Source organism: Labrus bergylta, chromosome 14 (assembly GCF_963930695.1).
Source record: "Labrus bergylta chromosome 14, fLabBer1.1, whole genome shotgun sequence".
Classification (NCBI taxonomy): domain Eukaryota; kingdom Metazoa; phylum Chordata; class Actinopteri; order Labriformes; family Labridae; genus Labrus; species Labrus bergylta.
In genome coordinates, this window is record NC_089208.1 from 25,112,053 (window position 1) to 25,135,599 (window position 23,547).

At 40.0% G+C, this 23,547-nt stretch overlaps 2 protein-coding genes across 4 annotated transcripts in view; one reads left to right on the forward strand and one right to left on the reverse strand.

The window, feature by feature from the left end:
- The window catches only part of serpinh1a (serpin peptidase inhibitor, clade H (heat shock protein 47), member 1a), a 6,269-nt gene extending 408 nt beyond the window's left edge, over positions 1-5,861 (reverse strand). Inside the window, exons 1-5 of the mRNA XM_020631163.3 lie at positions 5,672-5,861; positions 2,818-3,429; positions 2,637-2,735; positions 1,506-1,738; positions 1-1,405 (exon numbers count right to left, since the gene is read on the reverse strand). The exon at positions 1-1,405 is cut by the window's left edge and continues 408 nt beyond it. Coding sequence (XP_020486819.2) covers positions 1,103-1,405; positions 1,506-1,738; positions 2,637-2,735; positions 2,818-3,415 — 1,233 coding nt within the window. The 5' untranslated portion in view covers positions 3,416-3,429; positions 5,672-5,861 and the 3' untranslated portion in view covers positions 1-1,102. The remainder of the gene's footprint in view (positions 1,406-1,505; positions 1,739-2,636; positions 2,736-2,817; positions 3,430-5,671) is intronic.
- A 5,802-nt stretch (positions 5,862-11,663) lies between these two features.
- Positions 11,664-23,547, forward strand: part of gdpd5a (glycerophosphodiester phosphodiesterase domain containing 5a) — a 28,589-nt gene continuing 16,705 nt past the window's right edge. Inside the window, exons 1-2 of one of the 3 annotated variants that reach the window (XM_065963162.1) lie at positions 11,664-11,989; positions 21,374-21,549. In XM_065963162.1, the coding sequence (XP_065819234.1) occupies positions 21,433-21,549 (117 nt within the window). In that variant the 5' untranslated portion in view covers positions 11,664-11,989; positions 21,374-21,432. The remainder of the gene's footprint in view (positions 11,990-21,373; positions 21,550-23,547) is intronic. The other 2 variants (XM_065963161.1, XM_020631233.3) reach the window with 2 other exon arrangements.

The following is a 23,547-nucleotide window of genomic DNA, read 5'->3' on the forward strand; positions in this document are numbered from 1 at the left end:
AGGCATTAATCAGGGAAATCATACTTAATGTAAGTCTTCAGTCCGTAATGTGATCAGCCAATTAAAAAAAAAATAATAGCCACATAGTGATATCAAATGTTCTTCATGATCAAATGAAGGCTGTGCACAATGCTTTGCTCACTAAGACACAGGACAAAATGTTGAAACACATCTATCTCTTCAGTCAGGTTTAGTGGAATGGTGTCGACATATACTTACATCTCATCGCACTCTTCTCTCTCTCAGTGTATAGAAGGAGAAATGTGCACTCACACAGTCTATGGCAAGCCCTGTCTTAAATTTAATCAAACTGTGAATTATATAAGTGTACTTTCCTTTAGATAAGTCTGAATTCAGAACACATTTATACATAATGCCATTATTATAGTTTTGATTTGATTTTAATATATCAGTAATAACTTTGTCACTAATGAAACATGTTCATACCTTAAACCTGATTTAAACTGGTGAACTTTTACCCTTGACTTCTTCTGAAGTTGATAATTAGTGATAAATTAGCTATAAATTGAAGTGGATTTACACGTGATGAAATTTTGACCATTTGGAATTCAAATGAATGGAATCTTGAGTCACAATATTTAAATTAATATTCTTTAAAGTGAAAATGTCAACTTTTAAATGCTGTTATTCTACGATAGCCCAAAGTGGACATGCATCCATACATTTTATTTCCTACCCATGAGGACAAGTTGATTAAAGTTCTTTACTTGCGATCTTGACTCATTAATTTCTCTCGATATCTAGAGGTAAAAAAAATCTGATTTTCTAATTTTAACAAGATAACAAAGTTTGTTTTCACGTGATAACGGGATTGTGTTCTTGCGATTAAGAAAAAAAAACATTAGACTGGTCACTGTGATAAGCCACACCAAGACATGCCTTATCCTAATGAGTGAAGTTAAGACTATTTCTAAGGCTCTTTTGTGCTTCTTAAGAAATCTTAACATTACATTTTAACTTGAAACAATGAAATTTTGACATATTTAAATTCAAGCTCTTCTTTCCAGACGAGCTGATTAAATGTTAAAGGGCTTGCCATATACAGTCAGTAATTTAACCTAAAACTCAGGTCATCAAGATGTTACAATTCGTCTCTCATCTTTTCCCCCTTCGGCCTCACCATCCTGCCGATGAACAGGATGGAGTTTGTCTTCTGGTCCTTCACCAGGAAGATGAACGGGTGGTCGGCGTAGAACAGTTTGGGGTTTTTCAGCTTGTCTGTGCCGAAGACGCTGACGTCCATCTCGTTCCCATCAGTGTCCCACTCCATGGCCGAGGCGTGAAACACACTGGACAGGTAGAGGTTCTTCTTCCCAGAGATGTTAGACAAGTCGGCTTTGGTTTTGTCCAAAGCTTCTGTCAAGCCCAATTCTCCAAGGTGTTTCTGAAATGAAACAGATGAACAAATATTTTCTACTAAGAGAAAGAGTTGTGGCAGGATCTAAGACAGAGGTGTGAGAGTTGTCGGTCTCCTGCGTTTTTACCTGCAGATCGTGACTGACTTCCATGCTGACTTTGGGCAGAGACACAGCGACAGCAGTCTGCTGCAGTTTGCCCATCCATGTGTCCAGCTGCTTCTTGGTCAGTAACTTCTCCAGTCTCTCCAGAGGCTCCAAGTGGTACGGCATGAGGAACACAACAGTGGACTTCTTATGAGCCAGAGGCATGCTCAGGATGTTCAACTTGTTGGTTTTGTCTTCATGGAAGCCATAGAGACCTGAGGAAACATATTCATCGTGTTGAATATTGTTAATCCCGGGTGACAACAGCAACCTTAAGGGAGTCTTCATTTTTCTGATTTGAAACATTTTCTCTTGGATTATAATAATATTTACAAGTGCATATACCTGAGTAATATGACATACATAAGGCTGTTTCTTAACTTGTTGACCTTTATGAAGTTATTTTAATGTATGTTCAGGAGTGTAAGTCTGTGTAACTACCCACCCCCCACTCTTCTGCTATCCTCTCTTTACAAAAGGAGCCACTGGGGGATTCTGAACCAGAAGAAGCATGTTGAGACGTGCCCCTCGCCTGAATCTAAACCCCCTGGTTCCTGACAGCTCAGGCTTCCTCGACCCACACTCATCCCTCCCTACCTCAACCTCATCTCACACACCCCTACCTTGACTCTTTAGTATATTTCAAATAAACTACTTGTTTAATGTCATACAATGGTGTGGTCTCATTAGTGGACTCTTTATATGAGCAATAATTGCGGTCGCAGTTCAACAGAAATTGAGAAATAGTCTGTTTTGCTTTCTCAAAAGAGTTAGATGAGGACATTGAAACCACATTCCTGCCTGTCCACAGGCCTGATAGAAAGCTACAACAAGCCACTTAGGGCGCGGTCACACTGGCCATCTGTACCGTGCTGTACTCAAGCACGATTGCCCCCCCGCTGCGCCATTCCCACGCTGGCCGGCACGGCCCGCGGTCACACTGGCCAGGACTTACCGTGCCTAAAAGCACGATTACCTCTAGTACATAACGTCGTAATATAACACATGCACGCTTTATGTTATTATGAAGCGTGCTCAGTTACAAACAGGCGGACTTGAGAGAGAGAGAAACAGTTCGCCTGGCTCTTCTTGTATAACTTATTCTCCACCTACCTGTGCGGTGCATCATCTGTACTGACACAGTGAGGCTGCGGGACACCATGAATCCTCTGTTATCCACCATCTTATGATGAAACTGCTCGTCCCAGTGAGCTGTGAGGGGAACTTCAATTAGTTTTTGGGAACATTTAAAAGAATAGTACTGCACATATATATAGATTATGCTCAGGCTCACGTTTGAAGAACATAGCATTGATGATCATTGCCCCGTCAGTCTTTTCCACGTCCTTGGTGACCTCCGGCAGTTTGCCGTCAGTAGACTTGGCGGCCCACTCGTTGATGGAATTCAGGGCGCTCTTCTTGTCTCTGAAGTTGATCTTGGAGTGGTCACAGTTGTAGTGCTTTTTGCTGCTCTTCACAAAGGCATCCACAAAGGTGACGGAGCTGGGTCCGTACAGGCGATTGCTGATCTTCCAGGTGACGTTGCGGGTTTTTGGGTCGCTTACCTCAGTCAGGAGCTCAGCGAAGCCCGAGTGCAGCTGCTCGTCTTTGACCTTAGCTGCATTCAGGAGGGTTTTGACCTGAGAGGCAGTCGACGCTTTGCCCCCGAGAGCCACCAGACCCAGAGAGGATGCCACTACTACAGGGGAAATCAGGATGTTCTCAATGCTCTTCTCCTTAGCCATGTTTTGGTAGAGACTGAAAGCCAGGTTAGCGCTGTTGTCGGCAAGGATGGTGGCGTGGTTACTCAGGACTTTGTCTGCTGATGCCGAGGTAGCAGCTTGGGCGGAAGTGGCCAGGAGGACCAAGGATACCAGGTTTGTTACCCACATGGTGCAATGTTAATCTGAGAAAACAAGAAATATGAAGACATCAAAAAAACATGCGCCATTATACCATGGACAGAGTAAATACTCAATTCTGATTGGATGAAGGGTGTTAACTTATTCATGACAAATCACAATGTAGTTCTAATGAAATGTTCTGTTTTCTGTTCTAAATTAATCTGCAGATGTATCAGCTTGTAATGAGTAACCAAAGTACCTCCAAGGCACTGTTTATGAACTTTACTGTTTAACAAGCTAACATCTCATTTCTACATTCAGGATCTTCATCCTTTCTTTGAACTGTTAAACTTTGATTAAACATTTTAGTTTAGTCCTGTCTGGAGCCGACTGAAACATCTGCGTTGACAAATCAGGTTTCCTAGCATTCATAAACTGTGTAGCTAACATGAGTGGAAAATGTCCATTCTATGTTAGCTACATTTCCACTGGAAATCAGAACAGAATTAAAATGGTGCTTAAAGATGCCAGGAGGTTTTTAGATGTTGTTGACATTGGATATAACATTGAGGGAAGGTACTGCACAAACCCAAACAACTGTGTTTGGGTTATAGAATGGGATAATTCAAGGTAAGAGTTCAATTTGGGCCGACACTGTAAATACATTCACTGCAAGCTATCACAACAGTAGTTGATGGTAAATGTTTTTTGTAAATGTTGAGTCTCAGTGTAATATGTATAAATCAGCTTTATTTATGTGTTCTCATTAAAAGCTCTCTACTGTACAGACACACAGGACAGCAATAAGGGAGGTGAGCAGTGATAAGTAATGTAAAGGATGACAGGATGAATGTTCAGAAATCCTTCCATGGCACATTTTGGTTTACAATGCAGGATGAATGAGAAACAGCAGCAGGAGTCGGGTTTGCCCACAGCGTTCAAATGAGTTCTTCCACTAAACCGCTGAGCAGGATTACATAACAGCCACGTAGGCAGCTGCAGAAAACACTGAAGCCAAAATATTGGTCAGCTATTTCTGAGTCCTTCTTGTGATTGCTGCACAAAATTCTCTCATGTAGAATGAGTCTGCTTCATGCTGATTGGCTCGTCAAGTTGGACCTGACCACGCTCTGGCACACACAGAACCGATGTCAGCTTATTGTCTCATAGTCCACGTATGTACAGTACAGGGGACTGGGCTTGTAGACAGGGAGGTTTAGTGCATATAAGCTGATGTAGTTATAAAGTATAAGATGGTATAAAATCTTTAGAAGTTTGGGCTTTTAAAGAAGTAATGGCAAATAATACCCATGAATAAAAAAAAGAAACCACAGTCTAGAGAGAGAGAGAGAGATAACATCTTCTGAGCCTCCAACTCGACCTGTTTCTACACGCATAGACACAAAGACAGGCGTAAAGGTAAGAAGTGAGCCTTGTCCGGCCCCAATGTGCATGAGAGACATCACTTTTCATGAGGCTTTGTTCTTAAAATATTTATTTTCTATTTCATTTTACTTTTATTCTCTATTTATTAGCAGAGCGATATCGAGGTTTCCCTCATTTCCATCGCCGTCCAGATTAGAGACGGATCACATGAATGATCACAGAAACCATAATCATAAGAGTACTTGAAACTACTCCATGTTCCCTGTGTTGAAAGCCTGAGTAGAAGGATTTCATACATTTAATGATAACGATGTGATCTAAAGAGTTTTGGAAGAAATACCGCTTTTGACATTTTGATGTCATTATGTGTCTCTTAAACTCAAACAGACGCTAACGTTGATCATTTTCATTTATATTTACCTTCATCTTCATCTTCCTGATCTTTTAACAGTTTAATCAAGTATAAAGAAATCCATCTTACTGCACAATATTGATTCCATGTGTAAGCCTTATGTTTGCATCTGTCAACCAACAAAAAGTTCATCCACCCACACATGTTATTGAGATAAATTGCTTTTTTTGGGACTCATTTCCAGATGTATTGATAGAAAAGAGACATGTCCCACATCCATGCTGAAATTAAAAGTTGCAGCCACATCCCTAACTGTCTCACCTCTCATGTATTTATCACTAAGTTTGTGCCTTTTCTTCTTCATTTCATACTTTTAAAACATATCCAACAACAAGATTTAACGACGTTACACAAATCCACAAAGAAGTCTTTATCTGTTATCACAGATCTAACTTTGTGGCCTCTCTCTCTCTCACATGCCTGGGCATTTCCCACCAGCTGAACGCTGCACAGAAGTCTCTCCCTTCCCCCCGTCCTGACTCCCACTACTACATGTATAATCTTACCTTGTTAGGTTCTTCAGTAATTCTGCAGGTTTCAATTCAATCTGCCTGCAAATATCTTTCCACCGGTGTTGATCTGTCCTATGTGAAGTTTATGTTTTCAGAAGTCACAGACAGAAATGTATGTGAGAGAGCTGCAGGGGTTTTCATGCCCGGTTGTCAGAGCATGGAAATCTGTGCGCTGGAATCTTATTTCCAGGCTGGTCCCCGCCCAGAGGATCCAGAGGGAGGGGGAGAAAAGTCCTCCCCCTTTAGTTTCCTAAAGGCAGGAGTTACAGCCCGGCTGGAGACACCCAGTGACCCATAATAAAGTGACCCATCGTTACTTAGTGCTTGTGTTTGCACGGAAACAGATTCCTTTTTTCATCAATATGTTTCATAGCTTCTCCAGAACAAAGTTGAAATTGTAATTGTGTTTGAATGTATTTTTAATATGTTTTAAATATGGTCTGGATTTACATGATTGAAGCCACACCATGTTGGTGTCTTCATGTAGAAACTAGTTTACTGTCCTGTTCTTTGAAATCTACATATCTGAGCTGATCCAGTCGGCAAAACAAACACTCAGTCGTGAGGAATGTGTGGTATTCAGACTTTTTCTTCGGGACATTTTTCTTTGCATTATGCTTTTAAAGCAAGAGATGAAACAGCAAATAGTGGTAACTAATGAGCTTTAATGCCTCAGTGTTTTGACTGCCACTCTCCTGCCCTCCCCCAGCTTGTAATTCACTTCTGCCACGTAGATGGGAGACACTGCAGGGGGGGGGGGTGTTTGAAGTTAGAGTAAATTGGCTACACATATAAGCTGAAAAGAGTTGATCAACCTCACCTTTTTCAGTTTTTTCTTTTGGTACATAGACATTCATGCTGAAAAGTATTCTCAGACATAAACAGCAATAAGATGTCATGACTTCATTATGCAGCACCTGCCGTGAGGTCAGTTTAAAATCAGTTTAAATCCTGTTTATCATTTTAAAAAGGAGCCCCCCCATACTCAGTAATAACTTAATTTAAAGCAGCAGTGGATCACACTTCCTGACTTGAAGTCCTCGTTCACTGTCAACCTTTAAAGTCACTGGATCCAGAAATTCCCAGAATGCAACTTAAAAAACAAAAACACACAATTTAAAGCTACGTGACTAGGTATGTTAATGTTACGTAACAAATAGTGTGGGCATAGCTGAAGAAGATACAAGATTTAACACCCTATGGATAAAATGTGCTAAACTTGGCATCAGATATGGTTTGATATGTAGTTAACTGTGAGCCGATTTTTCAACTTCAGTTGAGTTATTAAATCCTTTGTTGGCAAACATACAGAGACTCTTTTTGATTGCAAGACATAAAACAAAACACCTCCAAACAAACGGCACGATGGCACAGGGTTTGATTCCAACCTGTGGCTTCTTTCCCACATGTCATTCCCCCCCTCTCACTCTCTCTCTAATCTGACTCTTATCCACTGTCCTATCTCTCCAATAAAGGCATAAAAAAGCCCAAACAAATCTTAAAACACAAAAGACAGACAGACAGGGAGCCCCCTCAGTTTGATTTGGTGGTTTTGTAACTTTTGCACATATTCAGTATCAGAAACATGATTCCTCCATTATAAATCAGTACAGTCAGTACATTGTGTGTAAATCTGGAGTGTATGGGAACTGAATGGTCTCACTTTTTTCCCATGAATGCTTCCTCTCCTCTTCCTGGTGTTGTGCGTAAATCCTCCTCCTGCCGGGGAGCAGCTCTGTGTTTGGAAGTGGGTCAGACAGCAGGATGTGTGTCCGGTGTAACACTGCCTCTGTTCTCCAGAGCTGGTTATTAAATCAGAGCAGCTGTTGTTAAACAATCTGAAAATGTTAATGCAGCGATCATGTAGACTGCTGTTGTCTTTCTGCCAAACATGACTCTCTCTCTTTACATGCATCTTCAGTACAAGGTCAGTTAAAGCTCCTGTGAGGAACTTTTAGTTTGTGTTGTGATCACATTATTAATGTTTCATTTCAGTGAGGATGAGGTTGTTTAATTATATATATATTTAAAAAAAAGGTATGGCTGGATGTTTAGCACAAAGGGTCTCATAGCTCACCTGGGCATTGCTTACCTGCATTGAAGCTCAACTCTAAGACAACAGTTTTGATTCATCAAAAGATCCAATTTTGCCCCATGCACAAAACTGCGTCATTCATATATGGGCCATTCTACTGAATTGGTTCAAAGTCAGGTTGGAAATATTTTGAAATTGTTTAAGTTTTATTCCCAATTTTTTTCCTCTATATATATTGTACCATATCTAAAGTACACATATCTAGTAAAATAATCTTCAAATTTGATATTGTATTTTTTGGAATGTATTTCCTCTCCCCAAATTTGTCACTACCGAAACATAGTATTAAACTATGATAAAAACAATATTATGTTAACCTGTTAGTATTACGTTTACTTCCCTTATATAAAAAATATTTTTTACAAATTTTTGTCGAAGGTTTTCATAATAAATGAATAAAACATAAAAACAATTTTTTAAAATAAATTTCAATTTTCAATTTTTAAAATTCAAAATCTATGTGCAAACTTTCTTCCTAAAATGTAAAACGCTGATCAGATTGATTTCAGAGTTAATGATTTATGAGATGGAACATACAGTTAACCAATCAGTATTATAACATTTCAGTTGATAACTCATATCAGGCTTTTCCTGTTTTATTTCAGATTAACGGATTCATTTTGCATCATTTCCATGGTCACATTTCGATGTTTGCTATCCGTAAACGGAGGCGCAGGCGCCCTCTACTGGATGACATACGCACCTACAGGTATAAGCACTGTGACCACTAGAGGTCGCCAGAGAGCTGACAATAAAAACAAGAGGCCATCAACCTTTTTTAAGGCCAACAGTTTTGATTTAGTGTCGTCAAACTTCAGTTCATTCCCAAAAGGTCAAGGCTTCTTCTTCGTATTTAAAGAGAAATATTCTATTTCAGATTAACAAATTCATTATACATCATCTCCATGGTTACATTTTGATGTTTGCTATCCTTAAACACAGAGTGAAGAAAAGTGAGGCTGAAAGCAAAGTGTGTGCAGGCGCCCTCTTCTGGCTGAAATACAAACCTACAGCTAAGCAGTGTGACCACTAGAGGTCGCCAGAGAGCTGACAATAAAAACAAGAGGCCACAAAGCTTTGACTTTTAATTACTGGTACTAACACCAGACAAGGTTTCTGTAACTATAATCAACATGGCGGCCTTTTCATTTATTTTACTCATGATATAATGTGTTTGATTATATTGTTTCAATGAGTGTCTCCTTTAATACTTTAGAAACTGAGTATTTTTTAGTTGTGTAAACTCCTGGTGATTCTATGTGATTGCATTTTATTCATATTTCTTTTGTCACTCTTCTATTTTTTATCTTAAATAAAGTTGACTCTAGGGGAGTTTTTCTAATGATGCCTCTTCCCTCACGTCTTACTCCTGACTTTTGTCTTATCCTCAAACACACCATCACAGGACCAGCATGCATTGCATCGCTGACCGAACGTCTTGTGGAGGGACCTTCACTGCTGCTGCTAAATTGTTTGGGATTAAAGGGATCTGACGTAATTATCCAAAGCCAAGGGTTAATCTCTCAGCACTGGGCCTGGAATAGATCTCCTACAAGATGTTACTCATCTGCTCTACCTGTTTGCCAGGTGTTGCTAATGCACGGCCTCCTGAGTGGTTGTGGTGTCATGTGTGAGGCTACATAAACATCACAACAATAGTTTCAAACGCCTAAATAGCCTGTAGTGGCTCAACATTAGAGGAGTGGGAAAAATGTCTGGTTCGGACTCCATTGGGATTCAAAAAAATAAGATTTGACACTTTTCTTGGACTATTTTTGGGGAACAATTTATTCAGATATATATTTTAAATATATTTTTCAAGTATCCTCTGAGATGCAGACATACTATTATGACTTTAACAACAGGATAAAGGATACAATAAAGCAACTTAAAGCAGCAAACTGAACCCTTTCTCTCAACACTGTCACACAGGCAGGAGATTTCCTATTCATGATTTTCAAAAGTAAACAAGGAAATAAAATGTAAATTAAAAAAATCATGGATCTAGCATGCTTCAGTGTTTTTTTTTGTTTCAGTGTTCAGAACATTTTCTGACCACTCATTGAAAGCAGTAGGATAATGTTGGGGAGGTATAGTGTAGTTATGAAAGACTGTCATCAGAGCTCCTTTTAAGATACACCAGACAATAAATGTAACTTTGATTTAAGATACAAACGAGGTGGGATAATTAGTCTTAAAGGGTATAGAGACACTCCCTCAGAGTCAGGTGCTTCATCTTCCTCACCACCTTCAGTTCTGTAGTTGAATTCCAGGAAACACAAACATTTTCCAGAGACGAGGTCAGGTCTCCTTAGTGACTTCAGACCCCCCACAGAGAGTTTAATGAATCTATTTCTGTCTTCTCACCCACTGGCTGAAGATTTATGTCTGCAGACAAAGTGAAACTGACTGTTGACTAGTGGGCCTAGAAGAAGTATTGGGTCTTCATGGATGTCTGAAAATAGATTATGGAGTAAAATAAGGTGGTTACTTGAATCTCTTGACACTTTGGCTGTTTTTGAAACTGCCTATATGTTACAGTAGTAGTAAGTACTGATTTGACCAAAATGCAGTTTGCAGGCAAATGTAAATCTTCAGTATGCCAAAAATACCTGGATGTATACTGATTCGGGAAAAATCTACAGTATGCATCTTACACGCATAATGTTTCTCACAATGCAAAGTGTCAGATCAGAGATCGAAATGATGGACAGCAGCAGCCATCATGACAGGGGAGATAATCACAATAATTGTAACAGATTATGACTTTGTTAAAACGGCATTTCATTAGGTGAAGGGAGCTATTGACTTGTAAAGGACTCTAAATTACTCTAAATTACTCTAAATTACTAAACTGCATCTCCAGTGCTGAAAAATAAAGCCAATGTGGAAGGGAAAAAACCTGCAGTTCCTTGAGTGTCCACTTGAGGCTGGCTCCAAAAGCCCTTTAAAGACCCTGACACACCAAGCAGACGGCAAAGAACTAGAGGCGACGAAGGCCGCCTGTGGCGTCGACTCACGTCTTGGCCAAAAAGTTGCACTTGAACATACTGCAAAGCCTACAGATGGCCAACCACCACGTATGTTCTGCGCATGTGTGAGAGGAAATAACTCTCCATGCCATTGCTTCTCAAATTATTGAGACGTTGTGAGACGCTAACCTTTAGCAATGGGGTGAGGTGACCTGACCGTCCTCATTGTCAGGTCAGTGGGTTAATGTTTACTGTGTTCGTCAGAATCAGATTTAAAAGCCAGGTAGGCTCTATGTGTGCCACCACGGGTTTGACTCCAGTTAAACATTGCTCCATGCATTTATAAATTAACAGAGATATGGTTAGTAGGAATACAGGAAGTTTAGAAGTAAAACAATCATGCAAGGTCAAATGAAGGTTACACATTTATGTACAACTGTACAGAATGTGTTGGCGGGAAGACAATAAATAGTGGTGCTTTGTCAAAAAGTGATATGGACATTTTTATTAGACCTGAAGACCTGATGGTCAACTGCAAAAACAAGAAGTTTCATAAAACGCAAACAAAAATTGTTAAAGCGCAAAAATATTTTATGAAACATAAAAAAATATTTTTGCAATTCATTATTTTTTGGGGTAGTTCATGAAATGTTCTTTATCGCTCTGTCAATTTTTCCCCCTTTAAGTTTTTCCATTTTTTTTCATTATTTCATATTGTACTTGACCTTCAGGGCCACCGTATTTACCTGCAGCATAACCTGTTCATAAGAGACAGTTGAATGTAAATATGTAGTTCCTCATAGCAGCTCTAGTTCTGTTTCACACTATAAAAAGTTCCCCTTGTACTGTGCTAAAGTCTGCTGTGATCGAGTATTTTTTGCAGTGTTATTCACAGCTCCTCCCAGCCGGTGTCGGAGGATTACAGATTTTAACTCTTCTGTGAACACTGGAGGTTTGTCTGAGCTCAAAAGGAAACTGTCCTGAGTTTTATTTAGATATTTATCATCTAAAAACGTCACAGTTTTTCTCGTATATCTGGACTTTACGCTGCTGCAGTAAATCGGCTGTGCGCCTCTGCTGCGTCTCTTACGGCCACTCAAAGTTACTGTAAAAAGTATTTTAATTATCAGTAAAGTCAAGCAGTGAAGAGGAGACGTTATGTCTACGTGCATGGATATAGTTGATTAATAGAGACTGGCTTCTAGTTTCTTCCACACTATCCAGGATACAACGGCTGTCGTGGAGGTAAGTGAGTGTTTGTGCGCACTTGGCCGGATTATCTTCATATAATCTGAGGAACTGTCACCCTGTGTTCTCTGTTGTGATTAACAGGTGGAAGTGAGCTGAGTGATCTATTCTCTCTGAGGTTTTTTGTTGTTGTTGGACAATTACTTTTCTTTTCATTCACATGATCATTTGAAGACCCTCTGCCTGGCATCATCAGCTGATTTTTTTTTTTTACCCTTGGTCAAATATCCCCATACAGGCAAAAGGCATGATACATAAGGGCATATAGGGTATTTTGATAGTCAAACAGATGCATGAGGGTGAGTTGAAGTTGTAAAATAACTGTAAGTGTTTCTTTTTACTGAGCTCCCTTTGTGACACCTGCTGCACAATAAGTGGAGAAGTTAATGTGGAACAACCACAGAACAACAAGAGTAGATGTTTTGAAGTACATCCACACAAAACCAAAAGGTAACTGACTCAATCAATTCAATTTAATCACATTAATTGGCTTTTTGGCTGAACGTTTGCTTTAAAAAAGATTTTGTCAAAAGCTTCAAATAAACTTTGTATTTTTTTTTAACAAAAAAAACAACAACTTTGGTTTTGGAAAAAAAAATAATCAAGCTGAAATACAACAAATCATTTTGAGCAGACTCATCACGCATGCATTTTTTGGGGGGCACTATGATGGGAGTTTTGCTCATGAAGTCATATAGAAAGTGGACCTTTGCATTGTGGCATCACCCAGTGGTTAGTGGACTTTAATTTTGGAGCATTGACGTTGGGATTTCGGTCAGTGCTTCCTTGTTTTTGTTTTGTTTTGTGGAGCTGGAAGTAATCATATTTGGACAACAGGGAGGAAATGCGGCATCATGCTGCTGCACTGACACGACTTGAAACCAGTGATTGAGACCATAAAACCAATTAGAAAATATGATATTGTATAAATATTTACTGAGGTATAAATCAACCAAGAGATGAGGTAAAATCCTCGTCTGTTTTCTTTTTGCAGCCAGTGAAGTGACCCCCTGCTGGTCATTAAAAGAATGCAGTTTTGTGACATTTCATCTATCCTTATCTTCTGAAACCAGATGTTGTGTCCTCTTCTTCTTCTTTAAGGTCTGTGGACACACATAGTAGACACTGAGCTGATGAGGGAGATCAACGTTTGTTAATATTCCCCATGAAAGAAAATCCAATCAGCCTCTTTTGAATTGCACATTTGTTACTAAAACCTGTTGCTGCTATATTCATAATTTCTTGACTGAATGTTTTTGTTTTATTTGAAGCATGCAAAGACACAGTTCACCCCGTGTTGAAAAGAATAAAAGTCTAAAGAAGCACATTGGTCCGTCCTTAAGTCCTCTAAAATCTGTTTAGTAAAAGACATTCTGTGTCTTTCTAGTACTTTCGATCTGCTCCCTGACTTTCCTGCAGTGTGACTTACACTCTGTGCCAGACTTAAATCACCTTTAATAAATCGGAGGATCCTCAGAATTGGCAGGTGTTGCTTGGTTGATGAAGTGCAGGGTATAGGTCTCATTTTAACAAGAAGCAGCTCATGCCCTGTGACTTGTGGGATGTATATGTTGAGGATGAAAATCAGCATCAGCATTTACTAACATGCACATCCGTCTTTTGGCTTTGAAAGCAGCTTTGTGTCCAGTCTGAGCCCTCATACTCGGCCCTGTGTGTGATCGAGAGGCACTAATGGAAACTCTATTTTTGGACAAATCCACTAAAAGATTAAGGGTTCTATCAAAGCATACATATTTAAATTTCATGAACAATGGCAGCCTGGAAAGAGGCGACAGTGACCGAGATAAAAAGGCTAATAATAGACTGATATGGCAGAGGCTGTGTGGCAATGATTGGCTGAGACTTAGTGGATTATTGTATTATTATCCAGCGGGCACATAGCTATAACTTTACTTTGACTCAGTAGGGTGTCTGCAGACTTGAGGAGTGTTGACAATGACCAGGATACGTCTGGTAGCATGCGAGGAAGGAGATGAGGAGAGAGGTTAGCTCCCATCAGGTGAACAGCAGGTTAATGTGAGGGAACAGGCCTGCAGCCAGCTGACAGGGAGGCCAGCTAGACTCTACAAAAGTCTGGTCTGGGTGAACCTGGGTGAACATTTGGAGAGCTCACTTCTTCTCGAAGCTGCACATGCTGTCAGTAAACACATCAATGACATTACTTTTGTTGTTTTAAGTGTTTTTCTTATGTTTGTTGTGAATCAGGGGAGAGACTTTAGTTTGCAGAAGCTAATGAAACAATAAAAAAGTGACATGAGAAAATCAAATCTGCTCTGTTTGTCTAAGATACCTGTTTCTCAAACTCCCAACAGAAGCTCATTTAAACCACTTACTGGCTGTTTCCTCCGGATATGTGTTCGCTGTAGTCCGTCTGCTCCGCTCCAAATACGAGCCAAGTCTATTTTCAATGCAAGTACAAATCAAGCTGAACAGAACAGATCAACACCAGACAGGAAGTCAGACAAGGGGACGTCTAGAACAACATACTGATGAACAGAAAACATAATGCATCCGTTTCATTACGTGCACGGAGATCGTCGTGGTCCCGTGCAGACACTATGCACCATGCAGTAGTCACAGTATAGAAATATCACTCCCCTTCCCATTGGCTCAAGGTGAGTTCTCGGGAGAATATCCTGCAGCGTTTTCAAATCAGCTCACTCAGACTTGCTTCGAAAAAAATACTCGGGGTCTGGGCAGAGAAACTCCGGGTGAAGTCCGAGTGAAAATTTGGTTGTTTGTGTTCACACACATATCTCCTCCTGGAAATATCCTGACCTTTTACAGGAGATTTCAGGGAAGTTTGAAAGCCCTATTACAGTATTTACTTGAGCTAAGTATGGGTATATTAATTCACACCCTTAGGCATCCTGTTTATAGTCTGTGAGAATCATCTGTGTGTTGTCGCTGTCAGAGGTTTCACAATAAATAGAACTTGTTTTGGAGACACTTCTTCAGGCGGGGTAGACTCTGCTGCAAATATTTTGAACAGCAGATTCATCTTTGAAAGTGTTGATTGAAGTCCAGGAGTACTTTTCATGTCACTTTTCCTTGGAAATCTTTTATTATATTTTGTAATCAACAAGCACTGGCTTTGTTATTTCTACTGATAACTTCACAGCAACCACCAAACTGTCAAGAGAATAACCTTCATGTCAGACGCAAAGACTGATCTGTACCTCTTGAAGAAGAAGGCGTTTAAATGCATCCTAAGCGACAATATAAACTTCTCCTCCAGACTTTTACGGCCAAAATAATTGTGATTAATGAAGATCACCAAAACGTCAAGCTCCTGTAACAGTTTAATAAATTGGAATCACCTTAGGTTGCAAATAAAGTATGTTTTTTTTTTGCGTCGTAACAAAAAGTTTGTTTTCACAAGTATTGGGGGGCTGGTTGTCTTGGTTCCAGGCTTCAGTACTTCATTATAAGGATTTTCTAAAATGCCAATCAAGGATTCAAATGAATTTTACTTCCAGAACCAGAGCTACTGAAAATGTGTGCGGTCACTGTTTAGCTATAAGACCCGTCTCGCTGGAATAAGACCTCTGTTTGACCTTCATGTGAGGATGATGAGGTCAGTCAGGATATGAATGCTGGAAATCTGCCAACACCTCTGACCTCAAAGAAAGTCTCCCTCAGGCCCAGGAGTTCCCATATTATAATGTCAACAGTGAAAAGTGGATACACAACAACTTCCTCTCTTTGAAGATTGTTGTGTGGATTTAGCTTTGCAGACAATCCACAAACACTCACACTCATCCTGTAAGAAAACCTGAACCAGGATACACAGTTTAAGTATTCAGCAGCATGTGTTACATCATAACCAACAAAACTGCTGAGTATTTCCATGGGTGGATTTCCAATAAGATAACCCACCCCAGTACGAACAAGCTGAAACTGCCCTCCTGCGCTACCATTAGCTAGAGCTTCTGTGCAGTGATTAGCTTGCATTAGCGTCCGTCCAACATGCTGGTTCAGTGAAAAAAATAATGACTTCGCAAGATGCTAGACAGATGCTAAACCCTGGAAAAAAATCATGTTTTTTGCATCTTAGCATTGTCATTGTGAGTAGCACAAAGCTAAGGCATGGCTTGATTGCCTTTAAATCTGCCTGTGATGCATCCGTTTTTTTAATCTTTAAAGTGACATGCAGCTATTAGCCTCACATAAAGAGACACATCCAGACACATTTAGTGTCAATGCCATGTTGTAATTTCTCTGTTCAGAGATAAGGACAAAGGAGCAGTTTGTTTTGGGAATCGCTGTTGACCAGGAAACACTCTAATCTACTTAAATCTGAGCAGGAAATTGCAGCTCATCGCAGTCCTTTATCAAAGAGATAAGCAACACAATGTAGAAGATTGAATTTCAGCTGGGTTTAAATCTGTTTTTCTAATTAGTGTTTAAAAAAATATCTGATTTGGGAAGGCAATAAAACCACTTTCATGGCAGGGGTTACTAGGGCTCAATGATTTGGGAAAAGACATTTCAATTGATTTCTTTCTGTGATATATATTGCAATTAACAAAAAAAGAAAGCATGCATGCAGTGTCTTTTTTTGCACATCAATTCAAATTTCAATCAAACAATCCTTTTATTTTGGGCGCCTGTGACTAGCAAGTCGGCCGTCTCTATACTGGAAGGTCAGGGGTTAGATCCCCAGCTCCTGCAGACACATGTCCAATGTGTCCTTGGGCAAAACACCCCAAGTTGCTCACGCTGCTTCATCAGCATTATGTGAACATGTATAAATGGATTGGTTAATACCTATATGTAAAAGGCTCCGTATGGAGGACTGTTGCCAGATTAGATTTGTCCTGTTAATAACAGGGAAATAATGAGACAAAGCAATGTAGTGTGTTTGCTATCCTCGCTTCTTCTAGTCTTTATTTTTATACATATGTTTATGTATTTCAGTTTTACTTATTTTCATTTCTTCCTTCAAAAAGAACATTTTATCCACATTTCAACACAATATGCACAAAAATATACATAAACTTATACTTTGTCTTATATAACATGCAAAAGTTCTCAAAACTACAAAATAAACGTTTCTGTGTGTTATTATTCTTTAAACAAATATAAAATAATTTGGTTCTGCTACTTAAGAGCTTCTTATTAATGCAATACAGTTGCATACAGGTTAATACAGGAGGAGATCAAGTCTCGCTGAGCATTATGCTAACAAATAACATGGGAAATCCCATAGAGAAACTGCGAAGCTAGCGGAGTTAGCGTTACACATTTTACAAGAAAATAAGTACAAAATATGAAAACAAACAGTCTTCATGAACTCACAGTTACTTTAAGAGATATGCAGGAGCTTTATAAAACTAGCAAAACAACTTGAGAGCAAGGGACAAGCCATGACAGACATACAGTGGCGCCCATATATGAACGTGGCGATGATCTAAGCTCGCGCTCATGAGCGTCATTGCTAAAGTACCTTAAAACCGTCAAAACACATTTAAAACACATCCTGACACACACTTAAGGATGGCGTTAGCTTCTACATGTTATAGAAGACTATATAGACCACATGTATGTAATTTACTCACCTGTAAATAACAGGGAAATAATGAGACAAAGCAATGTAGTGTGTTTCCTATCCTCGCTTGGGCTGCCGAGCACACTAAGCTGTCTCACCTGGAGGTTACACCTCCTTGTGGCACAAATTGGAACCACATTCTAAATTACATTTTACACAAAATAACAGAACTAATGCTCCCAATTACAAATTTACATATTGAAATATACACACAAAAATAATCACATAATGTGATCACACATTTCTGTGTGTCACATATACTGATGGCCACTTTACACCAAAGCATCTGCCATCAGCGTGTGAATCGGTGACCAGAGGTATAAAAGCGCTTTGAATAGTCAGACTAGAAAAGCGCTAAACAATCTCATTTACCATTTAGCAACATTGGGTCCAGAGTCAAACAATCTTTTAATGGCACTTTTAATGGCACTAGTATTGGACTAGGTGTTGGCTGATAAAGTTCAGTTATCATAGTTGTCAGTGTTGAAAATAGAAAAAATGATCTCTGCAGAGGAAGCTTTGCAGTCATTGCTGATTCACCAAAACAATGTGAGTGTAGTTGGTCCGATTGCTGTCTTCAGGTTGTGTGTTTTCTTCATCTATCCTTTTCATACGGACAACAATACCTGCATGGGTCAGGTAGTTATGACGAGTGACTCGCTCATCTTCACCTTGAAAGGTTTCACTCTACAAGCAGACTGTTTAACTCATTAGCTGACTACCTCTGATGCTGTTGTCTTCTAAGGCAAAGCTTCTGCTGCTTTGGATCAGCCAAGAAGTGGAGTTGTGCTCTTAACCTACTTTTGGCTTTTATGAAGTTGAAGCAAAAGAAGTGAGATGCTCTCTGTTGTCTTCAACTATCAAGTGGTTGCCATAACATGCTGGTAAAACTGAACTGTTTTAGTTTTAATGGTGATGCTAGACTGAAAGGCATCGGTGTTGTCGACGACAGCGTCCAACATGAAGCCCTTTGTCCTTGCTCTGCTTTTAATCAGCTTTGTTTTATTGATTCATTGATGCTGTAACAGTTGGCGGCAGTGGCATGAGTACAAACACAGGACTTTGATCCAGGACAGCAGAGTTCAAGAGAGAAACAAGAGGTGACCTTGAAGTCTTTTGGGGACAGTTCTTAAAGTTGGGTCGTTTGAGGAATAGTTGTAAAAGACAGTGTGTCACCTTCAGTTGTTGGCAGATGTCATGGCCCCGGTTAGAGAAGCTGGCCTCAGTGTGCTGACATGGAAACTTAGTCTGAGTCCTATAACAGCGACAAAACTCAGCTTGTTTCTATGGTTTCTATTTTCATACCTGTACTCGACATGGACGAGGAACAGGGTACGAAGGATGAGGGAGATCCACAAGGCACATTTAAGTGGAGATAGTTGTAAATTAACAATTTTAATTTCTGTGATTTAAATACTGTGCTTTGTCAACACCAGACAAAAACTTTATACAGCTCACCGCCATGAAAGCCTCATCAATTCAAAACATCAAACCTCAATTTCCTCCCTTCAAAACAAATGCATTAGGCATCAAACTGCAAGGTGAAACTGAAATTCACAGAGCAAAAAAAATGAATATTTAACGGATGTAGTGTGGAGCGCAAGCTTTTGTTGCTGCTGCTCGATTTAAAGGGATATCTGACCCTCCTGCTGTTGTGGACAAACTGTTAGCTGTAACACTATACACAGGCTTTGGGGCAACTCTATCCATGAAAAAAGTTCAGTCTCTTGAAGCAAATTGTAATTGTATCGTTTCTCAGTTTGACCTTTGCTGAAGGAAAAACTTTTTCTTTTGGCACTTTGGGTTTCTCAACTGTAAAAGTTCTGTGTTTCTTCTCATGTCACACTATGTTTCATGCCATCACCTGATTGGATCAAAAAGTATTTCTGCCACAAAGTCACTGTGTGTGGATAAGAACATCACACAACCCCGTTTAAAAAAACCTGAACAATTGTGTTACAGTTCATCTCTTGCTTTCTGAATGTGAAAAAGCCAAAGTACACATTTAAACTAACTAAAGCAGCAATCTTATTTTGCTCTAAAACTTGTGTAAAGACTTCAAGTAGTTTTAATATCCTAACCGTAGTAATTTTGTCTCCTTAGGCAGACTGAACTAAGCTTATTTCTTAAAACCCTCTTGTTAGTTGTATTTGAGAGGAACAAAGGACTTGTGGTTGTGTGGGTTTGAGGACTGTTTGTTCAGTCCTGCTCAGCCTTGTTACCATGCAGGACACCACAGCAGAGACACGTGCCATCACAGCTTGGCTTGTCACTCTGCGAGTAAACTTACTTTGCCTTGACCTTTTTAAAGAATCCTATTAGACCGGGCCTTGCCTTCTTTTCAAGCCACAACATCTATCTGTTGTGCTGTTATTGCTGATCAGCATGGAAACAGTTCACAGTGACACGGCTTTAGGTTGTGTAGTACAATGACCAATTATTAAAAAACAACAAGTGACAACATTTGCATGGTCACTTGTTAATCACAGGTAGACCACGCCCTGAGGCACACCCAGCCTGATATTAATCATCTAGCCATAGCTCTCAGGTTAGGTGACACACTTATTGAACGGCCCACCTGGCGGTCGAGAAAGGCTTACACTGCTTCACACTACGGGGAACTTATCAGACTCAGTTGCCAAATAATTCAATTCAATTCAATTCAATTTATTTTGTATAGCGTCAACTCATAACAAGTGTTATCTTAAGACACTTTACAAAAAGCAGGTAAAAGACCTTACTTATATGTAGGTTTGAGACAGTTCCCCTTCCTTTGCATATTTCAGGTTGCTCCCAAGTTTTTAGATTAGCATGTTAACATTCAAACATTTGCTAAACACAAAGTACTGTACGGGATGCCATCACTTTTGCAGGTAGTTGATCATAAATCATATTATACAACAGTTGTATGTAGATATGGAGCACAACATAACTAAAACTTTTTATTCTTTCATTTCGCCTTAGCCTCATGTCCTCGGCTCAGATCATTTTTGAAAATGTCAGAGAATTGTCGGAATAATATTTAAACTTCTAAGCATCCAGGTGTTGTTGATGTTTTTCTCTCTGGACCAAAGTAGTGTAATGACATTATAATCCATAAAAAACAAGTTTTTGAAAGGCCATGCTATCTTATAAACTGTTTACCACCAATGGAGCAAAGTGTTTCAGAAAGGCTGCAAAGGACAGATCATCACACTGAGCTTATTCCCAGTATCCAGTCCCACTATACCCACTTTATGTTACATGTGCTAAATCATCCACATAGTATAGTATAAAGTTTTTATACGATCTCTATAAAGTGGGAAAAGAAAGACACAAAGCGCAGCGCCGTCTCTTCCAGAAAGCCACGAGGAGCACCACCTCCTGAGCCAACACATTTTTACCTGCAGCCGAGGCAACTCGCTTTTCACTGAGGCAGAAGTGGTCGTCACGGCAACACACTGACTCAGTTGCACGCTTTCACTTTTCATAATCTTCTTCTCTGCATTAGTTCATGTCCACAGATGATTGGATCTGGCTCCTGCTGCATATTTACAATCCTTCCCGGTCGTAACTCCTGACATCATGACGTTAAAGGGATGCACGGTGTTATTATGTCACTCCCAGACATGACTCACTACAGCGTGTTGACTTCTCCTCACTGTTGTTGCAACTCCAAACAAGGCCATGGACTGTCAACATGTTTAACAATGTTTTTGTGAAAATACACGGCGGCACCAAGACGTGACACTGCCTGTTGATGATAAATGTAATAGCATGTTTAAAGACTGAGCTTATTTTTTCTGTTTTAACTCTTGGCTCTCCTGCAGGGTTTCCCAGTCTTGTGTGGGATGTTATCGGACTGGTGGAGCGTTGAGGCTGAAGGAGCATGGTGAAACACCAACCCTTACAGGTCTATGAGAAGCAGGTCTTTGTGTCCTTTGTCACTGGGGTCTATGGTTGTCGCTGGAAACGCTACCAGCGCTCCCAAGACGACAGCTCCAGGGTAAGACTTGACTTTATTTCACTTTCTTGTGTTATATTTTGTTACAGCATTAAGGAGCCTTTATTATGTATAACACCTGTTTTTATTCATAGCTAACATTGCAGACGTATAGACTTTAATCGCTGACATTACTGCAGGCTTTCCTGATCCCAACAGGAATCTAATGGTGTCACCTGAAATTTGGAATTATTGATCAATAAAAAATGTATCATAGCATTGGCTTTATCGCCTGAACTGAACACAGGTGATTGTGCGCCGTAGCCAAAAGCTAACAAACTTGAAGTATCTCTGTCTACCTCTCTCATGCACACCGAGTCACACACACCTTCTGTGTCAGGCCACAATCATTTACATGAAATAGCCTGAATATGGTCTGAAATGAGTGTTTACTTGCAACACAGTAAAAAAAAAAAGTGGATTAAATAATTGAACAGAAACAGCTCTGTGTGTTTTGGATGACTGGGGTCGTCAGAGTTTTGTGAAATCAAAGTGCAGTCACAAGCCTGAAAAGGTTGGGAACCACTGCATTACTGGGTTAAATGGAGAATGGTAGCAGTAGGAGGAGCAGGAGGCAGGAATACTGCAGATGGCAAGGTCTAAGCCAACACATCACACCATAAATGGAAACATCTTTGGTTCTTTGGAGAGACATGCTTCTTAAGCACATAGGTCCAAATTACACACATGCACAAACAGGACCTGTGGACATGCATTAGTGGAGAGATGTCAGAGTCGGGCTGCTACACAGGGAGTGTGCCAGAGCTGTTGGAGGCTTTCGGTGCTTTGCTCAAGGGCATCCTCCGGTTCCCAACCCAAGTCCCTACAGACTGAGCTACTGCCGCCCAACAAGTAGCTCTCCAGGAATTTAGAAATCTTTTTTAAATGAAGAAGATTGTTGTCAAACACTACAAACGTTCGAGCCATCCCAATCCTTACTGAATTCCTGAGCGAGTTCCAGACCAGATCCTAGGAACTGAGGAAAATGATCCTCACATTAAATAAAGAGAGACAGAATCAGCACAGTGTGTGTCTGTGGAAAGCAGAGCCAGACACCCAGCTGTGTTTGATACCCGCTGTGCAGCCACGGCAACTGCTGCTGGATGTCTTCTTTATCACAAAGAGTCAGAGACTCGGCCATAAATTAGTCCATTTACTGAATGTGTGATCCTGGAGCTGATGATGTGCTGCCTGAGAGGATAAAAAAAAAACAAGCACACAGCTGCCTCTCTCTCGCTCCTCTCTGTATCTTTAACAAAGATTCATGTAGTCACACATACACAGAGTGCTCAGAAATGAGCAGAGAGGTTAGCTTTGAATGCTGGGTGAGATTTACTGTTGGAAACATTATGTACAGGGAAAGAACTGCAAAGAGATAAGAGGTGCTGCTTGGCCCACAGAGTTCACCAAGTACATCACAGGAACCTAAAGATGATCCATTTATTTATATTTCAATGTCATATAATCACCAGCATTGTCTTTTGTCTTAATGCCAAGGTAGTTCTCTTGACCGAGAACAAAACAAACAAATAAACAAATAAAACTGATTAACTTCCATTAATACAGTTCATGAAGACACGATCAAAAACAGTTTGCTTGGAAAAAAAAACAGTTTTGCACATCTGCCTGCAGAGCCGCTTACAGTGTTGCCGAAGAACGTGTGGTGTGAAGATTCACTGAATCGGGGGAATTAAATACTGCAGGTACTCAAGGCAGAAGAGAGAGCTGATTATGTTTTCAGATGATCCAATCTGAACTATCTGCAAAGCTTTAAGTGACAACAGAGGAAGTAAGAGACGAGCTGGGTCCCATGGTGAAAGGTCAAGATATGAACCCAAAGGAGAAAGTCAACACCCAGACAGATGTTCTAAAAGAGGCTTTAGAGGTCAGAAGCACATATCCACATTGAAAGCTGATCTGGATCTTCATTTGCTAGATCAGGGGTTGCCAAACTTTTCCGCCTTCGACCCCCAAAGTAACAGTAGAGACTAGGGGTCGGGG